The following is a 27,367-nucleotide window of genomic DNA, read 5'->3' on the forward strand; positions in this document are numbered from 1 at the left end:
GGGGTGGCAGGAGATGCGGGTGGGGGGAGAGCCCAGGGCTGGGGCAGCAGGAGTTGCGGGTGGGGACCAGTGCTGGGGCAGCAGGGGGTGTGGGCGGGAGAGAGCCCAGGGCTGGGGCAGCAGAAGGGTGCAGGTGGGGGCCAGAGCTGGGGCAGCAGGGGGTGTGGGCGGCAAAAAACCTAGAGCTGGCTCTGTTGCTACCATTCACAGCAAGCTGCAAATTTCAGTTCCATATTCCTTTCCCACACCCTTTCCTGTTGCTAGTGGCCAAGGGAATGCTGGGAAATGTAGTTCTTTCCCTGCTCCAGGGCTGGCTCTATGGGCAGGGAGCTAACCAAGGAACTACAGCTCCCAGGGCCCCATGTTGGTTCTCAGCTCCCATGCTGGATTCTTGCGCCCCTTGCAAATCTGCCGCCCCAAGCAATTGCTTGCTTTGCTGGTGCCTAGAGCCGGCCCTGGAGAGAGGGGCAAGTGGTCCCACTGGCCCAGGTTCCAGAAGGCTCCAGATGCTCACAAGGCAGGAACAGTGATCCCTTAAGTGTGAAAATGCAGAGGCTCATCTTGAAGAAGGAAGGGAGCTGTTACTGAAAACAACAGATTTCCAATGTGCTCTGCACACTGGAGTTTAATAAAGGATAAAAAAATTCTGTAGTCCGCATGAAAACCAACTCTGGTGTAACATGCTGAGCAATGTATGTGCTTAGATCATTTGATGAACTAAAGAAGCTGAAAGGTGTTTTTCAGTTCAACTTAGCAACAGCATTGCCTGAGGAACTGCTTTAAAAGAAAGTAAAGAAAAAAAACACTCACACTTAAGCAACTTCCAACAAGTGTGTAGCTAATAAAAGGTGTTTCTCTCCTCTTTTATTGAGTAATACTTTATCACAGAAACATGATATTTACATATATACAGTCTGCTGATCATAAAATCTTACTGAAGAATTAGTCAAAAAAATCAATTTACAAAAACCAAAAGCTGTCAAGAGAGATTCTGGGTGCAAAAAGTCATTGAAGTTCCAAGGATACAGTTCTGTACAGATAAGGTTTTCAGTTCTTCAGGTTTTGATAACTTTAGACGAAAGAGAACTGAACCAAAATGAGCAAAATTTGCCAGCTGTACATTTGAGATGAGGCAGTTTTTTAAAGTGTTCCTCTTCACACCGTTTTCTTGATGGTCACTTCAACAAGTCTCAGGAGGCACTAGTTTGTATGTTTTTGGAAGCTGCAAGCATCGCTCTCACTTTGGCCATAAGATCCTGTAGGGAGAATAGAGAAAAAATAGTCAGAATTCCCTTAGTTTTTAATCAAGAGTTTGAAATGTATAACTCTGCACTGAAGTCAGCAGTCCTACTGGTAAGTTTCCCAGAGCACTGGCCTCTTGATTTCACAAAATCACATACAATAATTATAAACTAATAGATCTGCTAGCTAGCAAACTTTTTAAATAGCTAAGAATTAAATCTCACTGTAAAAAAATAAAACAATACGAAAGAGAAATGAAACAACAAACGATAGGGTAGAAAGTGTGTGAGGTGAGTAGGTGGAAAGAATGGAATCGAGGCAGTGGCCATACACAATACACACGAGATGAAGGGCATACACTGCAGCATAAACTTTCATTTTCATGATACTCTGATTCCAATGGTACCACGCCCCCCCAAAAAGAGAATTTGGAGAAGAAGACTCTTGCTGCAGCAATTAAAATTCACCTTTAGAACAATAGGAGACAATATTTTGAACAAACAACAAGTACTTCCACGAAGTCAGAATGAAATATAAGAAAGCTGCTGTCCAGAGAGTCATAGCACTTAATTCTGTCCTGCCAATATCCAGTAGAGACCGTGCCTCACAAAAGAACTGTCATTTTAGGTAAGTTGAATCTGACGGCTTCCATGAAGCTTTATGACTACAAAATATATGAAAAAAAACTTCTGAATACCAAATGCAAAATTACTAAAAATGTGTTTACTTCAAAAGAGTAATATCCATCTTCCATAATGCATGTCAAAAGGTGACTTGCTATACATAGGCTAAAAGATAATATCTAGTTCTTATCGACTTTTTTTCATTATGGTAACGTCATGTAGTGACCACAGCAAAGTAATGTACAGCTATATTATGCCGAAGTGGCAAATAAGTCTTACATCTGTTTTTTAAAAAGTGGTTCTTGCGGCACTATTATATTTAAGGGTACTTCCTGTTGGAAATAACCTATTTTTAGATTTATAATTCAGCACCAGAAGAAAAACTTTAGAATGTATTATTTTTGTCTATTTTCAGCCAAAATTTTAGTAGGACGTGTAGCATCCACAGACACAGTAGTAAAAAAACACCCCAATCTATAAAAATTACAGATGCAGAGAGATAAGCATGCCCTTGCAGATATGAAGGGCCCATTACCTACTAGGACTTCTGGTTTTACATACCACTCTCTGTACACATCTCACACACATGGAGGATAAAGTCTGCAGCACAAAACAAAATCCCACAGCAAACCATGGAGTAAATGGGGAGAGGGAAGCATGGCCAGTCAAAACTCCTCCCCAGAGCTCGGAATGAAACGTTTCCTATTTCCAAGCACAACACTCACACCTCTTACACCTCTACATTCCATCTATATTTCTTGTGAAATACCATACAGATTGCACTTCAACTGGAAGTCATTTCACCTCTTTTTAACTCTCCCGTTATGCCTAAGCATTCCAATTATGATTTTCCAAAAACAGGGTGATCTTATCACTGTTGAAATTCACTCATCTGGATAGTACAGTATGATTCTTGGTCAGGGGCCAAGACTTACCTGAAATTTTCTAGCTGTAGCCGGCAGATATTTTTATGCAGAACAATATTACCAATGACTGAACAATTTCTATAAATAGTCTTTTCTACTTTTATTTTATCACCTCTATGTCTGAGTTAAGCTTTCCCACCAATGACAACTGTTTAAGTAAAAGTAAAGAGTAAAAGTTTAATAGAACAGAAGCAGTTCTGCTCTGAAAAGTGTCTCAGTAAAAATGGCATCCATGTTTGTCTCAGTGACATAAATATTAAATATCGACAGTTTACAAGAAATATGATTTTCCCCCCACGCGAGCTTTGCAAACCTGGTGTCAAGATGGGTTCTTCAATAAAAGACATTGCATGGAAGATTAGGCCCTCAGTAATTTTTGCCACTTATGACTGAATTTGCACCGGTCTCATTCCGAGGCCAATGGGGGCTGTGGGAAGCAGCATGGGCCGAGGGATGTGCTGGCCGGTCGCTTCCTGCCGCCCCCATTGGCCTGGAGCGGCGAACCGCGTCCAGTGGGAGCCACGATCGGCTGAACCTGCGGACATGGTAGGTAAACAAACCAGCCCGGCCCGCCAGGGGGCTTAACCTGACGGGCCGCGTGCCAAAGGTTGCCAATCCCTGTTCTACATCATACAATTATACAAAATACCTAAAGGAGCATGCTACAATGATGGTAATACACTTCAGTAAACAATAGAGAGTGTCTTAATTCATACCTGAGTTATTTTACTTTGCACTGAAGACACGATTGCTGAAGAGATCTGGCCATCTGTTTCCTGAGAAACGCCCCTAAAAATTAAAAGTTAAGAATTAGAAATGTATACATTTTCTAGCTATATCTCATGCAACAATTCTGTCTTGTATGTGCATGAGCCTCCCTCATATTGCTCAATAGTTTTCACGTTTCACTGGACTATAGTCAATACAGGTCACTGTCACACAGGTTCTCTCTCACATACCTGTGGCCAATGCTATCGAGCAGGGGTTCTCAAACTGGGGGTCAGGACCCGTCAGGGGGTCACAAGGTTATTACATGGGGGGATCACAAGCTGTCAGCCTGCAAACCCCGCTTTGCCTCCAGCATTTATAATGGTGTTAAATATATAAAAAGTGTTTTTAATTTAGAAGGGGGGCGGGGGGGTTGCACTCAGAGGCCTGCTATGTGAAAGGGGTCACTAGTACAAAAGTTTGAGAACTACTGCTATAGAGAGCTCTGAGTATCAGTGTAGGAACTGTGAACAGACTCTACTCAATGGGGTAATTCACTTATGAATCCTCAATAACAATTACAATCAAAAGGAGAAACTTAAAGAAATCCATCCCAACGAAGTATTATGATTTTTAGTAACATTAACCACATTTTAACTGTAGGATTTAGATTATGGAGGTCTCAATAGTATCACTTTGGTTCAAGTTGCACTGAGATGTGTATATGGAAAAGTTGCACTATTCCTGTTGTGCCTCCCTTAAATGACTATTTCATCTCTCACATTTTACACATGCTCTTCCCTAGGCAATTGAGTTCTCTATCATTTCCTCCCGCCTGAAATGTTTATTAGAAAATTCACCCTTTTTAAAATTTGGCCCTGAGAGTCTCATAGGGTTCCTCACAATCTCAGGTACCCAGCACAGTTCTAGTACCCCCCACCCGAAAACCACAGTGGCATATAGCCCTAACTTCTTATAGCTCTACATAACTTGTATTACAATTCTCCCCACACAAATCCAATCAAAAGGTACATTCATGGTCAAAAGCTGTCAGTATCCCCATATGCCGTTGTGAAAGAGTATTACCTGGACCGTTCTTGGCTGGATTCCCTACTCTCCACAGGAGATACACTAGTTGAATGTACAGAGTTCTTATGTGCGGACTGTTTGCCAGGTGACATGGATGGTGAATGAGACCTAGCTTTGGACTTGGTACATGATCTAGACCGTCGTTTCTTCTTCTTTTCATGGGGGCTTCTGAAAAAGGAAGCATTTTATTAGAGGAGATTTAAAATTATGTGCTGTTAACCAGTTTAAGCAGAAATCGTATTAGTCATTTCTAACAGATCTTCTAGCCCTCCTGGATGTGGTGCTCCTTGTGCATTGAGTACACACTGTAACCATCATACCATGGGTGGTTATATTCCTATGATAGTAGGAAGGAAAAACTCCCAGGAGTCCTCATAGTTAACCTATAAAAAGCAACAGAGGGTCCTGTGGCACCTTTAAGACTAACAGAAGTATTGGGAGCATAAGCTTTCGTGGGTAAGAACCTCACTTCTTCAGATGCAAGTGATGCAACAGTTAACCTATACATTATGATTCCCAGACTTCAACCCAGTACCTGAGCATTAAGAGTACTTGGCTCCTCAGCCCTTACTTGACCTTCACAGAAACACAGACATTAACATACCAATCAGGAATCAGATGTTTCAGAGCAAGGTGCAAGCAAATCCTGTAATGGACAATTATAAAATAACCTGGCTATAGGGAAAGTTTGATCCTAACTCCCTAATGACCTGGAACATGAGTGTTCACAGTCTTTATTTTTTTAATCCATTCTAACAGAACTATAGACCGTCTCATCTAAAAGGCAAACTGATACTGTATATTTTCCTTCTAAACCAACAAATAGGTTTCGATGACCAAACCTACTGCATGACAAACTTCAGTCTGAAACGAAATTACAACTGAGCTACTGTATTTCTCAAATAGTCCTACCCAAAGCAATATGCTTGGGATTGCTTTGAGTAGACAACATGACTGTTAGCTATAACTGACAATTATTACTAAAAAAATAGAAATAAAGTAGATTTATGGGTACATAAAATTATTTTTATTGTTGACAAAACAAGGGGACAACACAAATATTCTAAAACTATATCCAGCACTGAACTCTAGTGTTGAATTCTAAAGGTAACACTGGAGACTGAGTAATCTAGACGTTTATAGCTTGCTATGAATTTACAGACTAACATCCCAGTTGTGTAATTAAGATTACTGAATCAACCTCCATGCAACAATTCATTGTGTTTCTGTCTCCCTATTCTACTACTTTACTCTCTCTCTATTTTTAAAAGCTTAACAAAAAACAAACTATTAATGTCCACTGAGGAATCCAAAAAGTTCTGCTATAACTTTTACAGTCTACTCATTGGAAGTAGATTACAAGTTGCTTGATGCTTCTACTGTGCCTTAACATTTCAAGCCACATTCTAAATGTCAATTATTAGCTCACTCCAATTTCCATGGAATTTTTTGCCCCTGAATAGCCCAATTAATGTACTTTTTAGTGTATTTACTAGCCTAAGAGAGTATCTTTAATCAGAAAGTTATAATAATGTATGGAATGAAGTTCTGGAAAATTTATGATTTCATAAAAAAGCCTAGCACAGATCTGGAAGATGAGAAAAGTGTCTTACATTTCTGTACTTAGTAGTTATATGGATGAATGGAGGTAAAGTTGCAAAAAGTACACTCTTTAAAGCACTATATATATCCCATATCATTCTCTACATCTTATTCTTTTGGTAACATTTCCAGTGAGCTAACATTAGCAAACAAAGGTAATTTTCAGGGCAGTCAGTGGAATAATTATTACGTTTTAGATAAATACTATGCACAGTCCAAAGGTAATTAATGCATTCTATAAAATGAATTGATAACATTAAACAATAACTTGCTTAGGGAATAAAACATCAATTTTGTTGTAACAATATAACATGAACAATGGAAAACAAGTACTGTACATCTCTGATGCTTAAGACTTAATCCAGGAAGAGACTTCACTTTTGAAATATCAGTTAACATTTGGAACTTAAAAAACCACAATCTTATAATTACAAAACGGTTACACTTTTACTTGTATTTAAAATAGAAAACACTATTCGTGACAAAAACAAATACATTAATTACTTATACTTACCAAGTGATACTGAACATCAGACAGGTTCACTGACCTATTTAAGCTCCCCATTACCATAAGGAGCAAAGCCATGGGACTCAGCTATCCCTTGACTGGTAAGCTCTGTATTTTAATTGCTGAGTTTCTTAAGCAGCAAACCATATTTTTGTGCTGTGAACATATTTCATAGAGCACAAGTATTTATTAAGTTTTTAATAGTCCTTTTTTAAAAGTAAAAATGTTTCACTGTAAGCTTTTTTATTTGTTTTTATTCTAACATGTAATGACATTCTAGTAGTAAAATATCAAACAATATTATATTAATCACATCTCAATTTTCCATGGCTTATTTCTCAACAGCCCATACCATAAACAGGATGTACTTATAAACAGTGTCCCAAATATATATATATCTGGAGTAGAAGTACCATACACATTCTTAAACTAAGGCCATTTCTTGTCACTTTTTGATTTGAACATACTCTACTTTTTTCACTAATCTCATGTTAGGTGGATTATTACAGGCAATTTAGAAATACAGGAAGAGGACCTACATTGGAAAAGGCAATCAGATGTACTCTAGAAATAGGTCTCACTATACTAAATGAACAAGAGGTCTCTAATTCATTGAAGTTGACACAAGGAAAGGTGACTTCCGGGTCCTTGCAGGTAGTATGTTTTCCATTCATAAAAATCCAACAGGCCAGCTTCACTCATGATTTTTTTGCCTAGAAATTTCACTGAACCCTAATAATATGACTAGCAAGCTCTCAGAACTGGCTGCATGTATGTTTGTCTAATACTGTTTCCCCAGTTGTTTGAATTTTTGGCATTTACTGCCAGTTTTTATTATGCATTGTTCAGGGAACCATACCCACAAGATCTTAGTTTCAGCTTTGTGCTGGAGATCGGCTATATATGGTTTCTATCCATATTAAGAGGATAATGCTATTTAAAATAACAATTTTAAAGGGTAAAAACAGATTTCCTTCTTGAATCATGGAGGTCTTCAAAGCAAGCAGTCACAATTCAGCACCCCTAGTAGTGTAGCAACTGTAAGAATCCTCTATTCATTTAAACTACTGAATGGTCAGCAACTCATGCCACTAAATACTGAACTTAAGTGTATGCACATCTAGTGCATGACTTGGGGGAAAGGATTCATTTTCCCTGACATTCTGGTTTTTCAGGGAAGGGAGAATCTTAAGACTTATGAATGTTGAGTCTTCTGATCTACTTGACCCAATCCACCAGGAGTATGCAACAGGGTCTTTTGTTACTATGAGGCAATAAATATGAAAAACTAATTAACCAGATGACAAACTGGTGAGGTTTCCTTTAAACCAGGGGTTCTCCAACGTTTTCTTTTTGAGCCCCTCCCCAACATACTATAATAACTCCAGGACCCAGAGGAGAGGGGGTGTTGAGGGCGCCTTGGGACTTTAGCTCTGCGGGGTGCCGGAGCTTCGGCCAGGCCCCATAGGCGTAGTTTGACTTTTATTTTGCTGGGGCCGGGCCCGGTGGGGCTTGGGCCAGCTCTGCACGGCAGAGCCAGGGGAGAGAGAGCCACCTACAGCCTGAGTCACCTCAGAAGGCCACCCAGGCTGTCTGAGTTGGGTTGGGGTGCAGCCAAAAATTATAACTTAAAGGGGAGGGTGTGCTCAGCTCAAAAAGTTTGAAAACTGTTCAAGGGTGCAGGCAGGGTGCAGCTAGGAACTGTATGCAGGCAGGGGGGTAGCTCAGGGTGCAGAAGGGGGGGGGGGGGCGACCTAGAGGCTGTGCGGTTCCAGCTCCCAGGGGCTCTGCTGACCCCCGAGCCAGGTCCCCCCACCTGGGTGGCTCCTACTGGCTGCATGAGCAGTCAAAGGGTGCTGGGAACTGAGGAGCAGCTGGGGCTCTGGGATGGGGGTGTGCTGCAGCTGTCTGCCCAATGGTACCAGCAAGAGCAGCAGCTGCCTTGGATTGCCCAGCTCCAACTTCCTCCTTCCAAGCTGGCCAGGAGGCAGGGGAGAGGAGGTGGGGTGTGTGTCTGTGCCCTCGGGACTGCCCCACTTTGGTTAAGGCACTGCAGTTTGTAGGGCAATGCCCCCGGTGGCTCAGGGCTTCTCCTCATGGATCCATAGGGGCCCGTGGACTTGGATTCTACCATGTTTTTAACTTTTGCTGTCAGGAAAGAGAGTAAAAGGACATATAATTCCTCAACGTGGATGCACTGCTGCTATGCAATGGGATACATAATAGGGATTATTCTCATTTAAAAAAAAAAAAAAAAAAAAAGACAAGTGGAGACCAAGTACTTTTTTAACCAAACATGGACAACAATGAAAATAATTTGCTGCTTTTCCACCCCCCAACAGATAAGCAACCTAAATTTGGGACTGAGTAGGATTCCGAGACAGGCATATGAAATTGTGACATGCACACTTTAGATGCAGTTACCCTAAAGAGTGCATCTAATTTAGCTTTGTGAGTGCATATGCACGTGTGTGCTCCCAAACTGATGAGTGCACACATTGCACAAATATTTGCACACCTAAATTGAGGGTGCAAGAGTGCATGCCCATCAACCCTTAAAAACTTTGCAAACGTGTACTGTTCTACGGAGCTCACTGACCTGAAATGATGTTTTACTTATGTAATCTTCTCATTACAGACTAAAACAAGACAAAAAGCTTTTTCATTTCAGAAAGACCATATCTGTGTTGAGCATGTAAAGGCAATGGAAAAAGTGATTCATGGCTTATGATAGAACACAGCAGTAATTAATTTTATTAAATTTTTACGGTGTTTTGGGCTGCTAAAGTAAGGGATCATTTTTTCAGTATGCTTAGACTTTATATTGATTGAATAACCATAGTAATGTAATCAAAATATATTTATGCTTAGTAAATATGCATTTTAGCACAAAAATGAAGATCCAGAAGAAATCAAATTTTACAACAGGTGTTTTAAATGTAATGTTTATCACACAATGCTTTCAGAATATGCCTGTTTAAAAATTTAGGACAATGGTAGGTATGCAATTACTTTAATTTGTAGAAAGATATTGAAAAATACTTTTATTAATAAATATTCACCATAAGAGCAGCACATGACTAGAGAAGTCAACTGTACAAAAAGTGAAACAGTAAAAAAAGCCCCAGGTAAACAATTTTTTTTGAGTTTGGAAATTTTTTTGGTCTAATGTCCCCAAAGTAACACAAACTGCGGTTTCTCCTCTTCAGAGCACAGACTGCACAAAGCATCTCTGACAAAAGTAGGTAACAGAGCATTTATTTTTCTCATCATGAAAACCGAAATTCCACATTTCCAGTACATAGGCGGCTGCAGTCAGGGCCGGCTCTAGGCACCTGCAAAGCAAGCAGTTGCTTGGGGCAGCAGATTTGCAAGGGGTGCAAGAATCCAGCATGGGAGCTGAGAACCAACAGGGGGCCCTGGGAGCTGTAGTTCCTTGGTTAGCTCCCTGCCCATAGAGCCAGCCCTGGAGCAGGGAAAGAACTACATTTCCCAGCATTCCCTTGGCCACTAGCAACAGGAAAGGGTGTGGGAAAGGAGTATGGAACTGAAATCTGCAGCTTGCTGTGAATGGTAGGAACAGAGCCAGCTCTAGGTTTTTTGCCACCCCCCGCCCACACCCTCCTGCTGCCCCAGCTCTGGCCCCCACCTGCATGCCCCTGCTGCTCCAGTCCTGGGCTCTTCTCTCCCCCGCCCCCGCCCCCCCTGCTGCCCCAGCTCTGGCCCCCACCTGCACCCTTCTGCTGCCCCAGCCTTGGGCTCTCCCCCGCCCACACCCCCTGCCGCCCCAGCCCTGGGCTCTCCCCCAAAGAAGGAATTGGGGGGGACTAAATGGACGGTGCACCTCTCTATCTGAAGCCTAGCAAGGGAGGTATGTGGATCCCACTAGACTTTAAAATGAAAAGTAAGGGAGGGGAGGCTCTGGACCTGGGCAGCTTTAGATACAGTACCAGGCACTTAGGAGGATTTCCACTTCTGAGCCATGGAAGCAGAAATTGACTTTTCTTCTCCAGATATAGCTAATATTCAGAAAGGGAATCTAGCACCTGCCTTCCAGATTTGAACACCCTCAAAATTCAGGAGTGCTCAAGCTCAATTTGGGCAGCTGTTACTTCATTTCCCCCAAATCAAATATACTGATCCACTGTAACTTGCTGTAGACAAAGTAGAATAAATTGAGCAAGAAATGCTTCCCAGTGGTTGTTAGGACTGGAATTGCTACTTTCAACAGCCATTGCAGCTTTTTTTTTTTTTTTTTTTTTTTTAAGTTTTAGTTTTATTTGTTTAAAAGGAAGACGGTGATAGTGCATTCCCCACAGAAACAAAGAATGGAACAAAAGAATAATAAAGGCACCTCAGCTTTTCCTCATTTATGTAGGACAGTCTTATAATATGCATCCAGATATCCTCCAGTCACACAAGTGAAAATTGTTCCACTTCACTGCAGTTCTGTAACCATATGGGAACCAATCGTATCTGTGTTCTGTGCACATCTAAAATTCCCGCTGAATGACCCGCCCTGGGAGCGAGTTACCAGTGACCCAGGGTTGGGACAGCAGGAGGGTGCAGTTGGGGAGCATGTGGGGGGGGCAGCCAAAAATTTTTTTGCTTGGGGCAGCAGAAGACCTAGAGCCGGCCCTGGCTGCAGTGTACATGGTAGAAAGAAACCACAACTCCTACAGGAAAAAAACACTGACCATTTTACAGGCTGAGTTCCACTTGTACATTCAAAATATATTTTATTCTAAAACGTAATGTGTGCTAAAGTGTATTGTCCCCCCTCCCCATTAGTTAGCTTTAGATCCAATCATGACTATGCAATCTTCACTCAACTAAAATGCCAATATGGCATGGCATTTCGGCACACTGTTTGCGCAACTACAGCCAGAGAATCTTACCAAGGGGTAAGCAGTGTAGCCAGACCCTGGGAATTCCAAGTACAAATCTGAACAGTTTCCAGTATTTGCAGGAAGGAAAGCACAGCAAAGATGTTTCAGACTGGGAAGGGGTTAGAATACTCCAATTACAGTGCATCAAGCAGCAAACATGAACTGTAAAATAACCTGTCACTGTACTAGATACAGCCAAAGCATGTACATGCTCATCACTTTATGCTGTAGACCTGTACACACATTCTATACAAGAGGGACCAGTGTTTCTACTTGCAAACTGTTTTTTCGCAGGTTGGCTTGTTAATCATTATATAAATCATGGGTGAAACAAAGCCTCAGCTCACAGAAAAAACAAGCTTTACATAAACAGTACACAAAGCAACACACAATATTTAAAACCCCAAATGGGGCATTTGTCATGACTGGTGCACATACCTGGAACGTGTGCGTTTCCTACTCATTCCAGGACTGTTACTAATGCGATAAGCCGTTGGGACAGCCCTTTCCTCTCTTCGCCTTTCAGGTGAGTGGACCCTTCTCCGGGGAGATCTCGATCGCGACCTGAATGGGAGGGGAAAGTTTTATTTTTTGTTGTTGTTAATGCCGTAATTTGTTGTATTATTTTTATTTCAGTGGATTATGCAGTCATCGAACCCAACTACGGTGCCTTTCAAATGCTTATTTGATTTCATATCAACATGGGATATTCCTAGTCTCTAAGGCTTGCTAGTGCCACGAGGGTTTCTCACCATCAAAATATTTTATTTATTTATATTAATATGTATGAGAATGCATGACTTGCTCTTCACTCTCAACAGGGAAGAGGTGCCACGTGAACCACTCTCAACTCATATTAGCACTGGAATGTCACAGTGCAGTTAGTCAGTTACCTCTCATGGAAGACAGTTTGCGCTAACTGTTCTGCTTAAGTCCATTTTGGTTTAAAGCCTAGAATCTTAAAGTTAGACTTGACTTTGTCTTTCCAAATTAGCAGTATCTAGTGTTGCTGCATCATGCAGGTAAATTGAAAACAGTGAAGATACTGAGTTAAAAAGATCATTTTGTTTTGAAATTTGTAAGTTTCCTCTGAATATTGACAAGTCAAAAAAATTCTGTTCCTTATTCTGCAGGAAATCCTGATTACTCAATACTTTCAACCTATGCAACTGACTAACAACTCCTGACCAATACTATTTAGCATTAGCATTTCAACTTGAAATGTCTGGCCTACAGAGAGAAACAGAGCGCGCCCAGTTAAGATTAGAGATCAACGTAAGAGCGCATGCTTATCTCAAAGATTTAACGCTAAGTGTTTGTAAAAGTAAAACCTGAGCATTTTCCAATAGAGAATACATACAATAGGAAAAAAGCAAAAATCTTTCCTTTACTTGAAAAATACCTTAGTAGTAGTTAGCTCTGTTCCCAATAAGATATGTAGATCTAATCATTTTGCTTAGGGATTTTGAATTTTTACTCCATCTCCTTTATACAAGATACTTTACCCCATGCACCTCAAGCATTCATTTTCTTCAGAAAACCAAATTTTGCAATGACTAATAGACAAGCCATTTGTAAATCATAGATCCTATTACAGTCAAACAGACCTACTGAAAGGAAAATCACAACAGCAGTTAAGTACCATATTGCTATTTAACTGCTTTTCAACTTAGAAATCTGACCTTTACCAGGCCTTTCAGAAGGATTAAAGGAAAAAACAGATTATAAAGTTTGAGGTCAGTCAGACACCTTGACGTTTTACCAGGATTTCCCTCTAAAGAGCTCCAGCAGTCAAATCTTTTCGTGGTCGAAGCTGCCTGATAATTTTCTCGCTCTGTTGCTGCTGCCATTGATGAGTTGCTCAGACTCGGCTCCATGCTCAGTGTCCCTGTGGATGCTGTGAGTCTGTGATATGGAGGCACACACTTCACATTGAGAATAAATGTTCTAGTTTTGGTATTAACTAGAATCTTGAAAAGACTTAATCCCTTAAGCAAAGCTGAACCTTAGTGAAAGCATGCTTACATGGACCAGCCTACAAAAGTCCAAACAGTCAGAGAAAAATACATTAGCTTAAAATATTTATGAATTGGGTATGATTGTTTTGGTTCTATAACATTTTTCCAATCACTTCAACCTGAAGAGATTTAGCCACTAGCCTTTAAATGATTAAAAAATGGCTTAACTTTTTCACTGGAATACATGGAATTATTATTTTAAACTAGACTTCATGAGATATTCATAAGGCATTATACTCCTTTAAATAGAGTAAGTTAATACCAGTAATATTGTTTAATAGGCTCTCTTAGAATTTCATTATTCTATAAAGTTATCAGGTCACATTACATCTGAAGAAAGTGGAAGTATTTGAATAGATATTGCCTCCAAGATGAATGGATGGATTTTGGAGCAACAGGAAACACCCATTTTACAAATTAGGTGAGGGACTGCTATTTTGAGGTAAATTTTAGTTGAATTTTTGAAACTGGGCCAATGAAAAACATAGCACACATTTACCTATTCCATCCAGCTTGGTTTACAAACCCTTTAATGATGCATCCTGCTCCTAATTACTACCCATGGTTCATTAACTGGATAAATGGAGTAGGTGGCTTAGCAGTAAGCTATTACTAAAATATACCAGGAAAGTGATTAACATGAAATGGAAGTTTAGAGCTTCCAGTCCTACTCACAAGTTCAAAATGCAGACTTACATTTTATCTGCAAAATCATTAAATCATTCACTGTATAATGAGTTGCTTTGCAGCCCCTTTTCTCCTCCCTTCTTCCAACTCATGCCCCATGCATTATCCTAGATTTTGTGCTATGATGATCTATTTCATACAAAATAGGAAGATTCATACTCTCATTAATATGGTCATTATTTACATTTACTGGTCATCAACTGTGAAATTTGAAACTTCTCAGCTAGAACATCATGCGTAAAACTTCAGTGATTGACATTCTATGCTACTACAACAGAGCACCACTATCAGATACAATTTACGTCAAATTTGTTATGGTGCTTTGAAGTTTATTAGGAAAAAGGGCACTGATGGAGTGTTGACTATAGCTAAACAAGAGGGTCCCAAAACTTGCTTGTTTTCCAAAACAGTTCTAACAAATTCACACACATCTTTTTGCATTAGACTTTAGTTACTAATTTGTGAACTTGAGGCAATAACTTTATTGAGCTAAAGTGTTCACAGGAAGCAGTGCTGCAACACACTATGGGGCTATTGTGCATGCTTTACTGCTTTCTAAAACTCTAGATGCATCTTCTTGGTCTGCAATCAAATCCTTGGTATATCAAGAGCTTTAGGAACTAGTTTCGCGCTACACATTTGAGAACAGTAATGGAAGGAATATGTATGTATGGAAAGGAGTCATTGTTAACACAAGGACTGCAATAAAATTGATACAGCTGGGTTCCTCGCATATCTACAGTTTTTACCTTGTCTAGGAGAATTGCTTTGATCACACATTTAAGCAATACATAATTAAATATCTGACATCACCCTGAATCAGTGATGTTATTTGAACAGGAAGTGAATTCTGCAACTTCTACTGTAAGGTACAAGATTAAATTAAGTAAACTATTTAAAAATTAAGCTATATTAACATCAATGGTGCATCATGTGTATTTACTAAGCTGTGACTCTAGTATGTTAACAGTGTAAGAACAAATAAAAATATATCGCACTCTTAATCTCATTTATACCAAATAACAATTTGCCAGTGCAATTTGCTACACTTCTAAAAATAAAATATTACACATAAGGATTTTTTAAAAGTGATGTAAAAGCCTCTAAAATCACTTGCTTGTGAGACAGGTTTGGCTTATCGCTCATACAAAAAAAAAGGCAAAACAAAAATTAAATATGCTCTGAAAAGTTAAATAAACTTATATTTTAGCTTTACTTCCCTCAGCTCATCCCCTATTAACTTGCCCCAACAAATTAACTACAATTCTTATGCTTTACCAAATTATCCCTTGAGAATGATATGCTCAATGTATTTTTACAACTACATAAGCAATAGCAACCAGGAGCCAGTAATTCACATATCAAGGTAAATGGAAAGTCAAATTAACACCTATACACAAATTCTTTAACATCTGAAAAGATCTAAACCAAAACAGTTTTCCAAATGAAGCGAAATGTGTGTCAATAGGTCATTATTTGTTTTTACATTTCACAACGTAGAGTTAATTAATGTTCAATTAAAACATACCCTAGTCAGAAATTTCGGAAAAAGTACAGCTTCTCTTTTGGCTGTCACAATTAATTTAAATGATTACTAATTTAAACAGCTTCAGGACCAAGACACAAATCACTCCTGTGTAGATACATCGTTTAATGTGCTGGTCTGTCAGAAAGACATGAAATTTTGGTAATTCTGAAAAGATATCCTTATTCTGGAATGCTTTGTTGAACAGGATCATTAGTCAAACTTAAAAAAAAAAAAAAAAAGTTCAATAGGAAGTCTCTCTCTCTCCATAGTTACTATCATTCTAATCTGCTCCAGGTGCCAAGTAATCACTGACAACCTCTCTGTTAAGGTTCGAAGGTTAGGATCGGCTGCCTGCACAGCACAAAATAAGGTTACAAAAGCATAACACACCTGTTTAAAATAGTTTTAAGGTTGACATAGACAAATAAAGCAACTGAGGGTATGTCTACACTATGGACCTTACGGCGGCACAACTGTACTGCTGCAGCTGCACCACTGTAAGGTCTCCCGTGTGGCAGATCTATGCTGGTGGGAGAGAGCTCTCCCACCAGCATAATTAAACCACCCCCAATGAGTGGCGGTAGGTAAGTTGGTGGGAGATCATCCCCCCTGACATAGCACTGTCCACACCAGCGCTTTTGTGAGTGAAACTTATGTCGGTCGGGGTGTGTATTTTTCACACCTCTGACCAACAAAAGTTTTGCTGACAAAAGTGCTAGTGTAGACAAAGCCTAAAGCTGTTAGAATTTATGTAATTTAATAACAGTGTCCAGGTATTATAGGATAGCCCTTTATCCTAGGTCACTGAGTGGGGCTATTCATCATAGATCAATCTTTACAAATAGTTTAGAGTAATGTAATACAAGTGGGAAACAATATACTTCTAATTAGTCTCTACATCTAAATAACGTATGGTATGGTAGGAAGTCGTAACACTGGGTCTTGTGGGAATCTAAAGACTGAACAACATGCTTATTGCAATGTCTGACTCTAGGCATACAAAACAAGAAAGACGTGTGAAGAGCCACATTTTGTACGCGACATGACAATGCAATGCTTTAACAGCACTATTGAAAAGTTTCCGACTTACCTATCAATTCAATTGCAGAGGTGTTAAACTTGCTTTAGTATTAGGTCACAGACCGTGAGTTACTTCAATTTAGAATTTTTTCATTTCACATTGGAAGCTCATCTTTAACATTTTGACACTGGAACGTCTCCATAAACTTATGTTGAAATCATTTTGTAATATTCTCCATTGTAATAATGTAACTTTCAGCTAAATTGTTTTACTAGTGTGGTCATGTCATCATTATCTTCACAGGCTTGCATTGATAATTATTTGACATTGTTCTGATACTGTAAAATTGTAGCCACAGGCATTCCAACATGACACAAAACCCTTGGTTTTTACCCAGATTTCTGGGGAGTGATGAACTTCAGGGCAATTTGACAGGTTTGGATTGGATTGCCATTTCTGACTGGCTATTTGAAGTTTTCTGTTCTGGGAAGATGTTATTTTTGTCAGTGTTCTTTTACAGTTACGTCAAGGGTACAAAGACCCAAAGTTGGCACTTCCCTCTTTTTGTTTTATATCTAAATCATTATCTTCCCAACATATTGGGATCACAGCATCTATAAACACACACAATTATGATTATACTTTTGTTTCAACACTGCAGTGTCATGCATGCAAAGCCTATCAAGATATTGTTATGGGAGCTATTTTTACAAAAAAGATTTTATGAAGGTGACAAGTACTAAGCATATTCAACAAGATTTATAAAATTTTAATGCCAGTTGGTTCTAAACTTAAAAAATGAAAACAAAGCAGCATTGCCTACTTAAAGGATTGTCTTTCAATGAATCCTTTCCTGTCTAGAACTTGGCAAAGAAAGAGAAGACACTGTATCCAGAAGATTTTTTTTGTTTTGTTTTAAAGAATATCCTACTAAATACTCTGCAAAAGTAAATGAATTCCTCTTTGTAAGTGAGCAAGCCTGGAAAAAAACCCTGATGCTTACATTAGCCTGAAAGTGACAAGGAAAGCAAGCCAAAGCCTGTTCAGAGTTGCATGAGGAAAGCTGAAGTTATGTACATTCATATGTGTGTTTACATAGGTACATAGCAAACATGTAAACCCTACTATCAACATTACAAAATACATGAGACAGCAAAACACTGTTTTGAGACCCATTCACTTGAGATCAGATTCTTCTATGTTCGCTGGGGCTGCATCTGCACCCTCAGTCCCAAAGGTATAAAAGATGAAGTGCGGCCAACTGCCACAGTTCCTTTGCCAATACTAATTCCTATAGGAGTAAGTCTCTGCATTAGCAGGGAAGGAGGGTGAGCCAGGGGACCCGTGTAGGCAACACATCTCGAAGAATCAGTTACTGTAGGATAAGTAACTGTTCTTTTTTCTTCAAGTGATTGTCTACACAGATTCCACTGCTGATGACTAACAAGTAGTTGTCTATTTACTTGGCAGTGGGTATGTGGAGTCCAGCCTAAAGGCCACTGCAGGACAGATCTACTGAAATTGGCAACCAGTTTGGAGGCCTGTACTAGGGAAAGAATAGTAAATGTCTGGATCAAGTTCCATTCTTCTGCTGAGCCCTTGTGGAATGAGCTCAAATATGGCTGCGGGCTCTTTCCTGGTTAACTTGTAGTAAGTTCTTATACAGTTTGAGATGCACTAGGATAACCACTGAGGATATAAGTTGCCCTCGGCCTATCAGCAAATGCAACACAAAGTTTAAGGGTGTTCCTAAATTTCTTAATACTATCTGAATAAAAAGATAATGCTGTCACTATATCAAGCTTCACACAAGGTAGGAAGAGACTCAGGAAAGAATACCAGAACATGAAAGAACTCATTTACGTGGAATTCCAAGACCACCTTGGGCAGAAACTTAGGGTAAGGTCTCGGAGTAACCCTCTCTTTGTGAAATATATACAGAGGACCTGGCATAAGAGCCTGACTCTTCCTTATCCTCCTAGCTTGACTTCCTTACCCTGGCTACAATTGAGAGGGTAGGGAGGGCTTGCACAATCCATCGGCCTTGGGTTCCAAGGATGAGGGGCTCTTGAACTGAGGGAAAGACATGCATGAGCCGCTTCAGAAATTTTGTCACTAATGTGGGAAGATACAGTGTGGCCCTGAATAGAGCGATGATACTGCTGGCAGATGGATTCTTATTAACGGATGGAGTCCAGATTGCTTCAGGGCGATAGTCCAAAACTGACAGTGGTGTTGTGAGGGTAGAAAGCTGGTGCTGAGATGCCCAAATAGAAAACCTTCTCCATTTAGCTCTGCAAATAAGTCTAGTTGAAGGTTTCCTGCTCTGGGGCACAATGTTCTGAACTGCAGCAAAATAGCTTTGATTTATAGGTAGGGCCCTACCAAATTCCCTGTTAATTTTCGTTAATTTCATGGTCACAGCATTTTAAAAATCTTGAATTACAGTTTCAGATATTTAAATCTTAAATATCACAGTGTTGTAACAAAACATGAGTGTGTATTTAAAAACGGTAAAATATAAACCCCAAAAAGGAGTTGCAAGGCTAGCCTTACTTCTGCACTGCCTTCAGAGCTGGACGGACGGAGAGCAGCAGCAGCTGGACAGGTGTCCAACTCTAAAGGCAGCGCTGCTGCCAGCAGCAGCACAGAAGTATGGGTGGCAATACCGTGACCCCCCTCTACAATAGTCTTCTGACCCCCTTTTTGGATCGGGACCCCCAGTTTGAGAAACACTGTGTACTTTTGTATGCTTTTTTTTGCCATCGTATAGGGTAAAAGTACACAAAAGACCAGATTTCACGGTCCATGACACATTTTTCACGGCCAAGAATATGGTAGGGTCCTATTTATGGGATTTATTCAACCAGCATCCAGGCTGTCTTGTGCCAGGATGCTGGGTGCAGGTGCAGGATCTGACCATTGTTCTGGGAGACGTGAATAGAACAGGTAAGATGGTTGTGCTGACAGTCACCAAATCTGAATATGAAGAATTGCCTGGCCCATGCTGAGGCTACTATGATTATGCATCTTGCGTTCTGCCTCAATTTCTTCGCGGAACTTGGTATCATGGGGTTTGGTGAAAGGCATATTAATCTCAGGGATCAAGAAATGAAGAAGCGATCTGACAGGGAACTTGGGACTTGTGCCTCCTCTGAAGCAGAAATTCTGACACTTGTTGTGGTTTGTTGCAAACAGATCTATACTTGCAAAAGACACTGTGCAGAACTGAGTATTTGATAGACCATTTGTAGTTCTTGGAAAAATCCCCAGCTAAACCGGTCTGCTAGAGTATTTTGAAGACCCAGAAGGTGCAGAGCTACTGGCAAGATCTGGTGCAGAATGCACCACTCCAAAAGGCATACAGCATCTTGATACAGTAGGGATGATCATGTTGCCCCTTGCCTGTTGATACAGTGCATTGCTGCAGCACTTTGAAGGTAGGACCTCACTGATCTGGAGTCTAACAATGCTTCTGTTAGTGCTATGGTGTCAGAAAGAATTGCTCTGTGTTTATACTGAGACCTAACAAGGTGAAAATTTTCAGGACGGTCTGTACTGAACCAATTAAGTGTAGTGATCTTTCCTGAATTAGACAGTCATCTAGGTAAGATTATTGCTGGATTCCCTGTCTCCTTGGATGACCTGCCACTACCAAATGGCATGTGATAAAAACTTGGCAAGGTAAAGGGGATGAAGGGCTGAACTCTATTGGCAGTAGGATGTCCCTAGAAGGAATCTGTTACTTCCTGTGAGCTGGATACATGGTGATTGGAAGGTAGGCACCTTGGTGGTCGAAAGCTGTGGGAATCAGTCCATAGGATCTAATGAAGGAATTTATAAAAGTCAGAAGTAAGTCACCATTCTAAATTTGAAAATTGCAGATGAAGATGTTGAGATGTCGAAGATTTGAGGATGAGCCTTCACAAGCCTTGTTCTTCTTTGAGAGTACGAGGTAGTGGGAATAAAAACCATTGCCCCTCGTTAGCAGACTCCCAGAGGCCTTTATAGATGAACCAGAGTCCTGTAACGCTTTGCATCTAAATCTTAGTGTGTTTCGTCTCATTGCTCTGACTGTTGACACTCAGAAAATTGTATCCAGAAAATTAAAAAAGGGAATACTTGTTACAGATCCCTTCTGTGATCAATGTCTTTAGCTTATCTATTATGTAAATTAAGAGGCCATGAAGGGAACTCCATGGTTCAATAGGGCATGAGAATGGAATCTGGTCTCTTTCGCAGACATGGATGGTATATACAAGGGTAAATTTCTTAACAGTAGTTGGAATAGACCAGGCAGCAGCACTGCTTCCCCGGATCAGTAATGTATTTGCTTTTCTTTATCATGCTGATTAACCTTTGACTAATAATCTTTGAGTAATACAGTGATTGGGCCTGGATTATCGGACATTTCATCAATAATCTAAATTGAACCCTAACACATTGAACTCCAAGGGCATCCTCCTACATTGCTCACAGTTGTAAGAGGCAGTTTACATCTTGCTTCTTGTGGGGGCGGGCGGGAAAGGCCAGGGGAGTTTCTTGTGAGAGGGTCCCTGGGAGTGTGTGTATTGGAAGGGATTGAAACTGGATGGGACGCCCTTTATTTACAATATTAAGCTGGGAGAGTGGGGTTAAAAAAAGAAGAGATCCCGTGATGGTCCAAGCAGGCTCCCGACAATAGCATTGATTCTTCTGCCTATTTGACGCACCAGACTATGGAACAGCTGAGGAGCCAGCAGAGGGTTGCCTCCACTTTCTGCCTCTTCCTTGGAGGCTGTAAGGATCCTAATGATAATCGTGTCAAAGAACACTGCCTGAAGTATGGCTTGTCTTGGCTGCTTTCTTTTTGGAGCGGAGACAGAATCCCAAGGAGCACAAAGCTGCCCTGAAATCTTACAGGGTATGGAGCGCCTCATCAGTGCCACTGTTAAAGTGATTGTTGCCCTCAAATGAGGAGGTCCTTGACTGTTGCCTAGACCCCCTGGCAGGTCCCAGATGACTTGAGCCCTGACAATCTCTTCACAGCAGCTGCAGTGGCCTTTGTTCAGATGAGTGACAGACACATCCAGCACAGTCTGCAGAGATGTTCTGGCAGTTAGGTGGCCCTCAGTCGTAACACATTTCAGTTAGTGCTCATTGGGTAATTTATCCACCACATTGGATAGTTTGTACCAATTAAAAAAAAATATATTTTGAGGGTATCACGTGGCAGTCTGCTACCCTCCTTTGTAGATTCGCAGACAAATACACCTTTTGACCAAAAAATCCTAGCTTTTTGGGGTCTGTCTCATGAGCTGTAGACGCTTTCTTTTATCCTCTCCTGTAAGCTTCTACCTCCAGAGAGCCAGATATAGGATATTTGGTAAAAGTATTCAAACCCCTTAGCAGGAATCCAACATCTTCTTTCTGCTTTTTCAGAGGTAGCCGCTTCCATCTCTGCTGTGGGCCAAAATGATTCGCTGGGTTCCAACAGATTGAATGGCATGGCCAATCTCTCTGGAGTTGCACACCAGAGAACATCAAAGAATTTATGCTCTCTCTTGTATAATCTCCAAAGAGATATCGAAAGTGTCAGCTGTACTTTTTATGAAGTCCTAGATATCTCTGAATTCATTTGTCAAGAGCAATGAAAGTGGGTTCCCTGCTTTATCTGTGAAGGAAGACATTGGAACCAGAATTTGATGATTCTGCTCAGGAGATTGCTCTTCTTTGCCACTCTTCTCTTGACTCTGCAGCAGCCATGGATGGAGTTGCCTATGGAGGTTAAATTTGCTTTTTCCGTGAGACGACCTATCTCTAAATACAGTGGAAGACACTAGTTTTCTATAGTAGGGTTGAAAGCCCCAGAAAGCAGGGGGATAGTGGCACAGTGAGGGATGCAAGGTGGAGTGCTCTTCCTAGCTCCCCTTACTGATTGTTTTCTGGATTCTCTCCCTGATTCCCATTGAGCTATTCGGGAGGAGATGAAGGATAGATAAGGGATACTTCCTTGCTATGTTCATGGTAGGGGGAGGAGCATATCTCCTCTAAGGAAGGGGAAGTCCTGTCAGGAGTCCCCTGCCTATGAACCAGGGGATCAGAATACAGAATACTTCCCTGGCCAGGTGTGGAAGCTCTGCAGTAGGCAAGTTTATAATAACCTCCCCAGATCTCTCTGAAACTCCAAAACTGAGCCGACCAACACATCACTTGGCAATTTATATTGCTACAGTGCCAAAGAAGTTAATACTAATGTCTCAGGTCCCAAAGAGATAGTCTGTAGTGATGGAATGGGTACAGTCATCAGCAAGAATGTGGTAGTCAACGAGGACATGCTGGGTACCGAAGCCTGTGCTGAGGGGCCAGTACTGGAGGCAGAGAAGTCCTTAGATTTAAACAGTATCACGTGAGCTGCCATAGATGTCGTACTGACCTATTGGCAAAGGTATTCTCTTATGACTCTTGACTGAGCCTGGGGCCAAGTCATGATGACTCATGTGCCTCCTGTTAGGTCCTGAGAAAGGCAACCTGTACCTTGCCTCATCACTTGCCTCTACCGGATGTCATTGCTGATGTAGTGAGGGATGAATAAGGGCTAAGACAGGAAGTGGCCTGGGAGTTCAGAATGGAGTCACCAGGACGCTGACCAATCCACAGATTAAGGCTTCTCCCAAGATTTCTCAGAGTCTGAGAAGATCTGCATTGACTTCTCCACAAGGAGAAGTTTTATTCTCACCTCCCTCACTCTCTGGATACACCTGGAGAAGAAATGATACATGGAACAATGTTCCAGAATGTGTCCTTTCCCAAGGCATATTAGGCACCAAGAATGTCTGTTATTGACTGGCCCAGCAGAGTTAGATGGGGGGACATGTCTAATGGACGTGTTTAATACCCTAGTGATTTAGCCTCTGCCATGGTCATAGCACCTCCGTATGGAGTGCGGGGGGCTTTCCTCAACAAAATGAAATGTAAATGACTGAAAAAGGATCAAAATCAGGGTTTTATATACATGTCAACAAGCAAAGGAAACTTAACTACACTAACACTATCCTAAATCTAAGGTGAACTGCAGAGGGAACAATGACGCCAGGAGTTCCACCTCACAGCCACTGGCAGTAAAGAAGAGCCTTAGAGGTTGTTGGGCCTGCTCTTCCCTTTATGCCCTCAGATGAGTGAGTTGGGGACACAGCTAGCCAAAAGAATCCGATGAAGTTCATGGGATGCATGAGCACGAAGAGTGGAATCTACGTGGAAAATCACCCAAAACTCTAAGTTACTAAAAGGGTTTGGGGACTTTTTCACAGTGTGGACCACATCTCAAGTGTCTCATGGACACTGCCTCTCCCACTTGCAATCACGCAACTTTCCTGTGTTGACTGAAGTATTTGCTTATGTGGTAATATAACAGGAATGTATTTCTGTATTTTTAACTGACTTTAATGGGCTTTTTTAACAAAGTTAGTTGCACTGTTTTCTTGTGTCCCTTTCCAGTCTATTCTGTTTCTCTCTCTCAGATGCCCTGCTGGCCCTTCATGTCATCTTGGCACACACTGCCCAACTCCTTAGTTTCGTTCTCTACTCTCCTGGGTGTGCTGCTCTACCACCTGCTCCTCTCTTTTTCATTGCTTACCCAGACATGACACCTTGTTTCCTTATTCCCTTCTGCTCTACTTCTCTATCCCAGTACCAGCTGCAGAGCCATTGGTAGCTCCGGACACTCTTACTTGCAGTTTGTCCTGCTGGTGGCCCTAGTCACGGAGGACAGCTCATACTTCTTCCTCTGCCGATGTAACTACAGAACCCCCTCCCAATTTGCTCCCCACCTTTGTTCGCAGCTATTTTACAGGTGTCCAGGCTCCTCTTTGAAATGAATAAAACTACCTGTGGAAGTAGCTGGAAACAGAGGGAGTCAGCGCCCTATGACTTAACACAAGACCATCAACAAGCGTTTCGTGGACCAGTTAGAGAATCATTTAGTAGATTCACTCTATAAAGTTGTGATTAGAAACTATCTTGCAAATACTTAAATGAAATCTTTCAGAACATTATCAAATATAAAGATTATGTATTTACTGAAAGTTTTCCAGTTCTCTTATCTATATTATACACGTTGATTTTCTTTCTGATGTGTATAGAAAAAGGTGCAGAGGCAAATTAAATACTAGCCCAAATAGAATAGTAAAGCATACTTTCCACTTCCAAACCCACCTTGAGTGCCTGACAGTTCTATAGGCAGTGGGAAGTGAATGCTTTGCTTTTGAATGTGATCTAGACCTGGACTTAGATGATGAATGATATTTGGAAGGTGACCGAGATCTTGTCCGAGATCTTTTCTTGTGTTTCTTTTTTTTCTTTTCCTTTTCTTCATCTCTGGGAGGATCTTTGCTTTGGCTTGAAGGCTTTTCTGATGATTTAACTTCTACGGTGGGTAAAGTTCTGACTCCAGTCAACAAAGGATATGGCATGTTACTGACAGCCTGAAATAAGAAATAAATCAACTATTAACATGGCTTTCAGTTTTCAGCAAAGATTATGTAGATTTTCAATGTGAGGAAAACCTATCAGATCTCACACATATGCATGTTAGAAACAGACTGGCCTAGTACACTGAGCAAAGAGCTAGGAGCCAGATATTCAGATCTAATTCTGGGACTGCCACTTACTTGCAGTGTAGCCTTGATAAAGTCACTTAGCATCTCTGTGTAATGGCTTTGCTATATGTACTTTACTGACCTTTGAGGGAAGGAATACTGGAGGAGTCTATCAGCAGTCATATTAAAAATTAGCACTCATTTTACTAAATATTTCTTTTAAGTTATGAAAATATAAACTGAGGCATCTATCAAAAGCCCTAGGTACCCCAATACAAATTAGAACAAAATAATTAGCTAACTCCACAAGAGCTACCAAAATATAACCCCCTGTCAACACTTTACATTTTTAAATAAAACACAGTCTGGAGAGGTAAGGCTGAAGTCTTTTAAAATGTATGCATGCTTCTGCCAGAGCTTAACATAGGTCGACATTGCCCCCCATACTCACAGGGCCGGCGCTTTCATTTAGGCGACTTAGGCGGTTGCCTAGGGCACCAGGATTTGGGGGGGGGGAGGGCGCGGCGGCAATTCGGCGGCAGAGGGTCCTTCTGCGCTCTGGGTTTTTGGCGGCGGGTCCTTCACTCGCTCCGGGACCCGCCGCCGAAGTGCCCTGAAGCACCCGGGAGCGCGGAAGGACCCCCCCGCCGCAGAATTGCCGACAACGACCAGGAGCGCGGAAGGACCCCTGCCTAGGGCGCCTGAAAACCCTGGCGCCGCTCCTGCAGACTCACATGCAAACAGGTTTGTGCGTGCCTAATCTGGGCACAATTTTGAAGATTACAGCCTTGGTTTTAAAAGATTAATAATGGTTCTGAAGAAACTGGTACTATCAGATAGACAGGTTCTCCTCAGTTTATGCCCTCAATTTAAAAGGATAAACTGGACACATTTACTCTAAAACAGTAATACCTGTACACATTCAATATTGTTTTAATCTAACAAGGCAACCTTTCATCCAACACTACTATGTTCACAAAAGTAGCAAAATGAAGAAAAAATACCGTTACAAATCACTTCTCTAGTTTGTAAAGTAAACATTTTGTATAAAAAGGATTGTAAGCCCATAAAACTACCTTTACCCTATGGATCAAAAGGGTCATTGCTGAATTCATGCTAAATGAATAATTTAGACTGCAGACAATTAAACACTGCACACCAAGATAACTTCAATTTATTATTTTTTGCCTCAGAGAACCCTGCTGAAATGGCTTGCTGAGAACAAATCAAGTTAGACACTGTAGGTTTGCTCCTTATTTCAAATTCTGTCACTCCTCAAACTGCTGTTTTTCAAGGCACCTGGAGAAAGATTATCCCGCCATAATTTCCACTCTGCTCGGTCTGACACTTCCACCACTTGATACTGGGATACCTGCTGTGACTTAAACAGCAACTAATATATTAAAACTTAGAATAAGCAAATCAGAAATTGGTAATCTTTTTTGCTCTCCCCCTTTCTCTATTGTGATTGTGTCAAGTCAACACTTCAATACATTTGGATAATTGGAAGTTCTGTTTCATGTCAAATATTATGCCAAAGTCATGTTTCTTCTATGAGCTTTAATTGACAGTAGCTATTTTACAATGATATTTACAAAAAACATGGCAATAAAGCTGTACTATGGTAGTATGCTTCAAAGACCATAAAGACAACAGCATCAACATTTGAATTAAATGAGACTGCCCCTCTTATTTCAGGATGATGAGTTTACTGGAAACCCGTCTCAAATAAAGCTAACCTTACAATTGACATGATACTTCAGACAGCTTTATCATCGCTGATCTTTAAGGTTTCCAAACAGACTACTATGGGCCTACTTTTGTTCTCTGGAGATGTTTCATACACCAACAAGTGCAGTTCCCCAGTTTTCTTTTTGAACATCAACAATTATATAAGAGACTCTCCTGGCTTCTCTCCGTCCTACCATGTCACCTTTCTTCATTTCAGCT

The 27,367-nt window shown here is 40.8% G+C and overlaps 1 protein-coding gene across 7 annotated transcripts in view; it reads right to left on the minus strand.

Moving 5' to 3' along the window:
- Positions 1 to 835: 835 nt before the first annotated feature.
- The window catches only part of SFSWAP (splicing factor SWAP), a 108,260-nt gene continuing 81,728 nt past the window's right edge, over positions 836 to 27,367 (minus strand). For 4 of the 7 annotated variants that reach the window (XM_054006870.1, XM_054006869.1, XM_054006874.1 and 1 more), the window contains 6 exons: positions 25,035 to 25,303; positions 13,337 to 13,492; positions 12,026 to 12,151; positions 4,586 to 4,756; positions 3,508 to 3,580; positions 836 to 1,256 (listed from right to left, as the gene is read on the minus strand). In XM_054006870.1, coding sequence (XP_053862845.1) covers positions 1,191 to 1,256; positions 3,508 to 3,580; positions 4,586 to 4,756; positions 12,026 to 12,151; positions 13,337 to 13,492; positions 25,035 to 25,303 — 861 coding nt within the window. In that variant the 3' untranslated portion in view covers positions 836 to 1,190. Of the gene's footprint in view, positions 1,257 to 3,507; positions 3,581 to 4,585; positions 4,757 to 12,025; positions 12,152 to 13,336; positions 13,493 to 25,034; positions 25,304 to 27,367 lie in introns of those variants that run through there. The other 3 variants (XM_054006871.1, XM_054006872.1, XM_054006873.1) reach the window with 2 other exon arrangements.

The sequence above is a fragment of the Malaclemys terrapin genome, chromosome 16 (assembly GCF_027887155.1).
Source record: "Malaclemys terrapin pileata isolate rMalTer1 chromosome 16, rMalTer1.hap1, whole genome shotgun sequence".
Taxonomy (NCBI): Eukaryota; Metazoa; Chordata; order Testudines; family Emydidae; genus Malaclemys; species Malaclemys terrapin.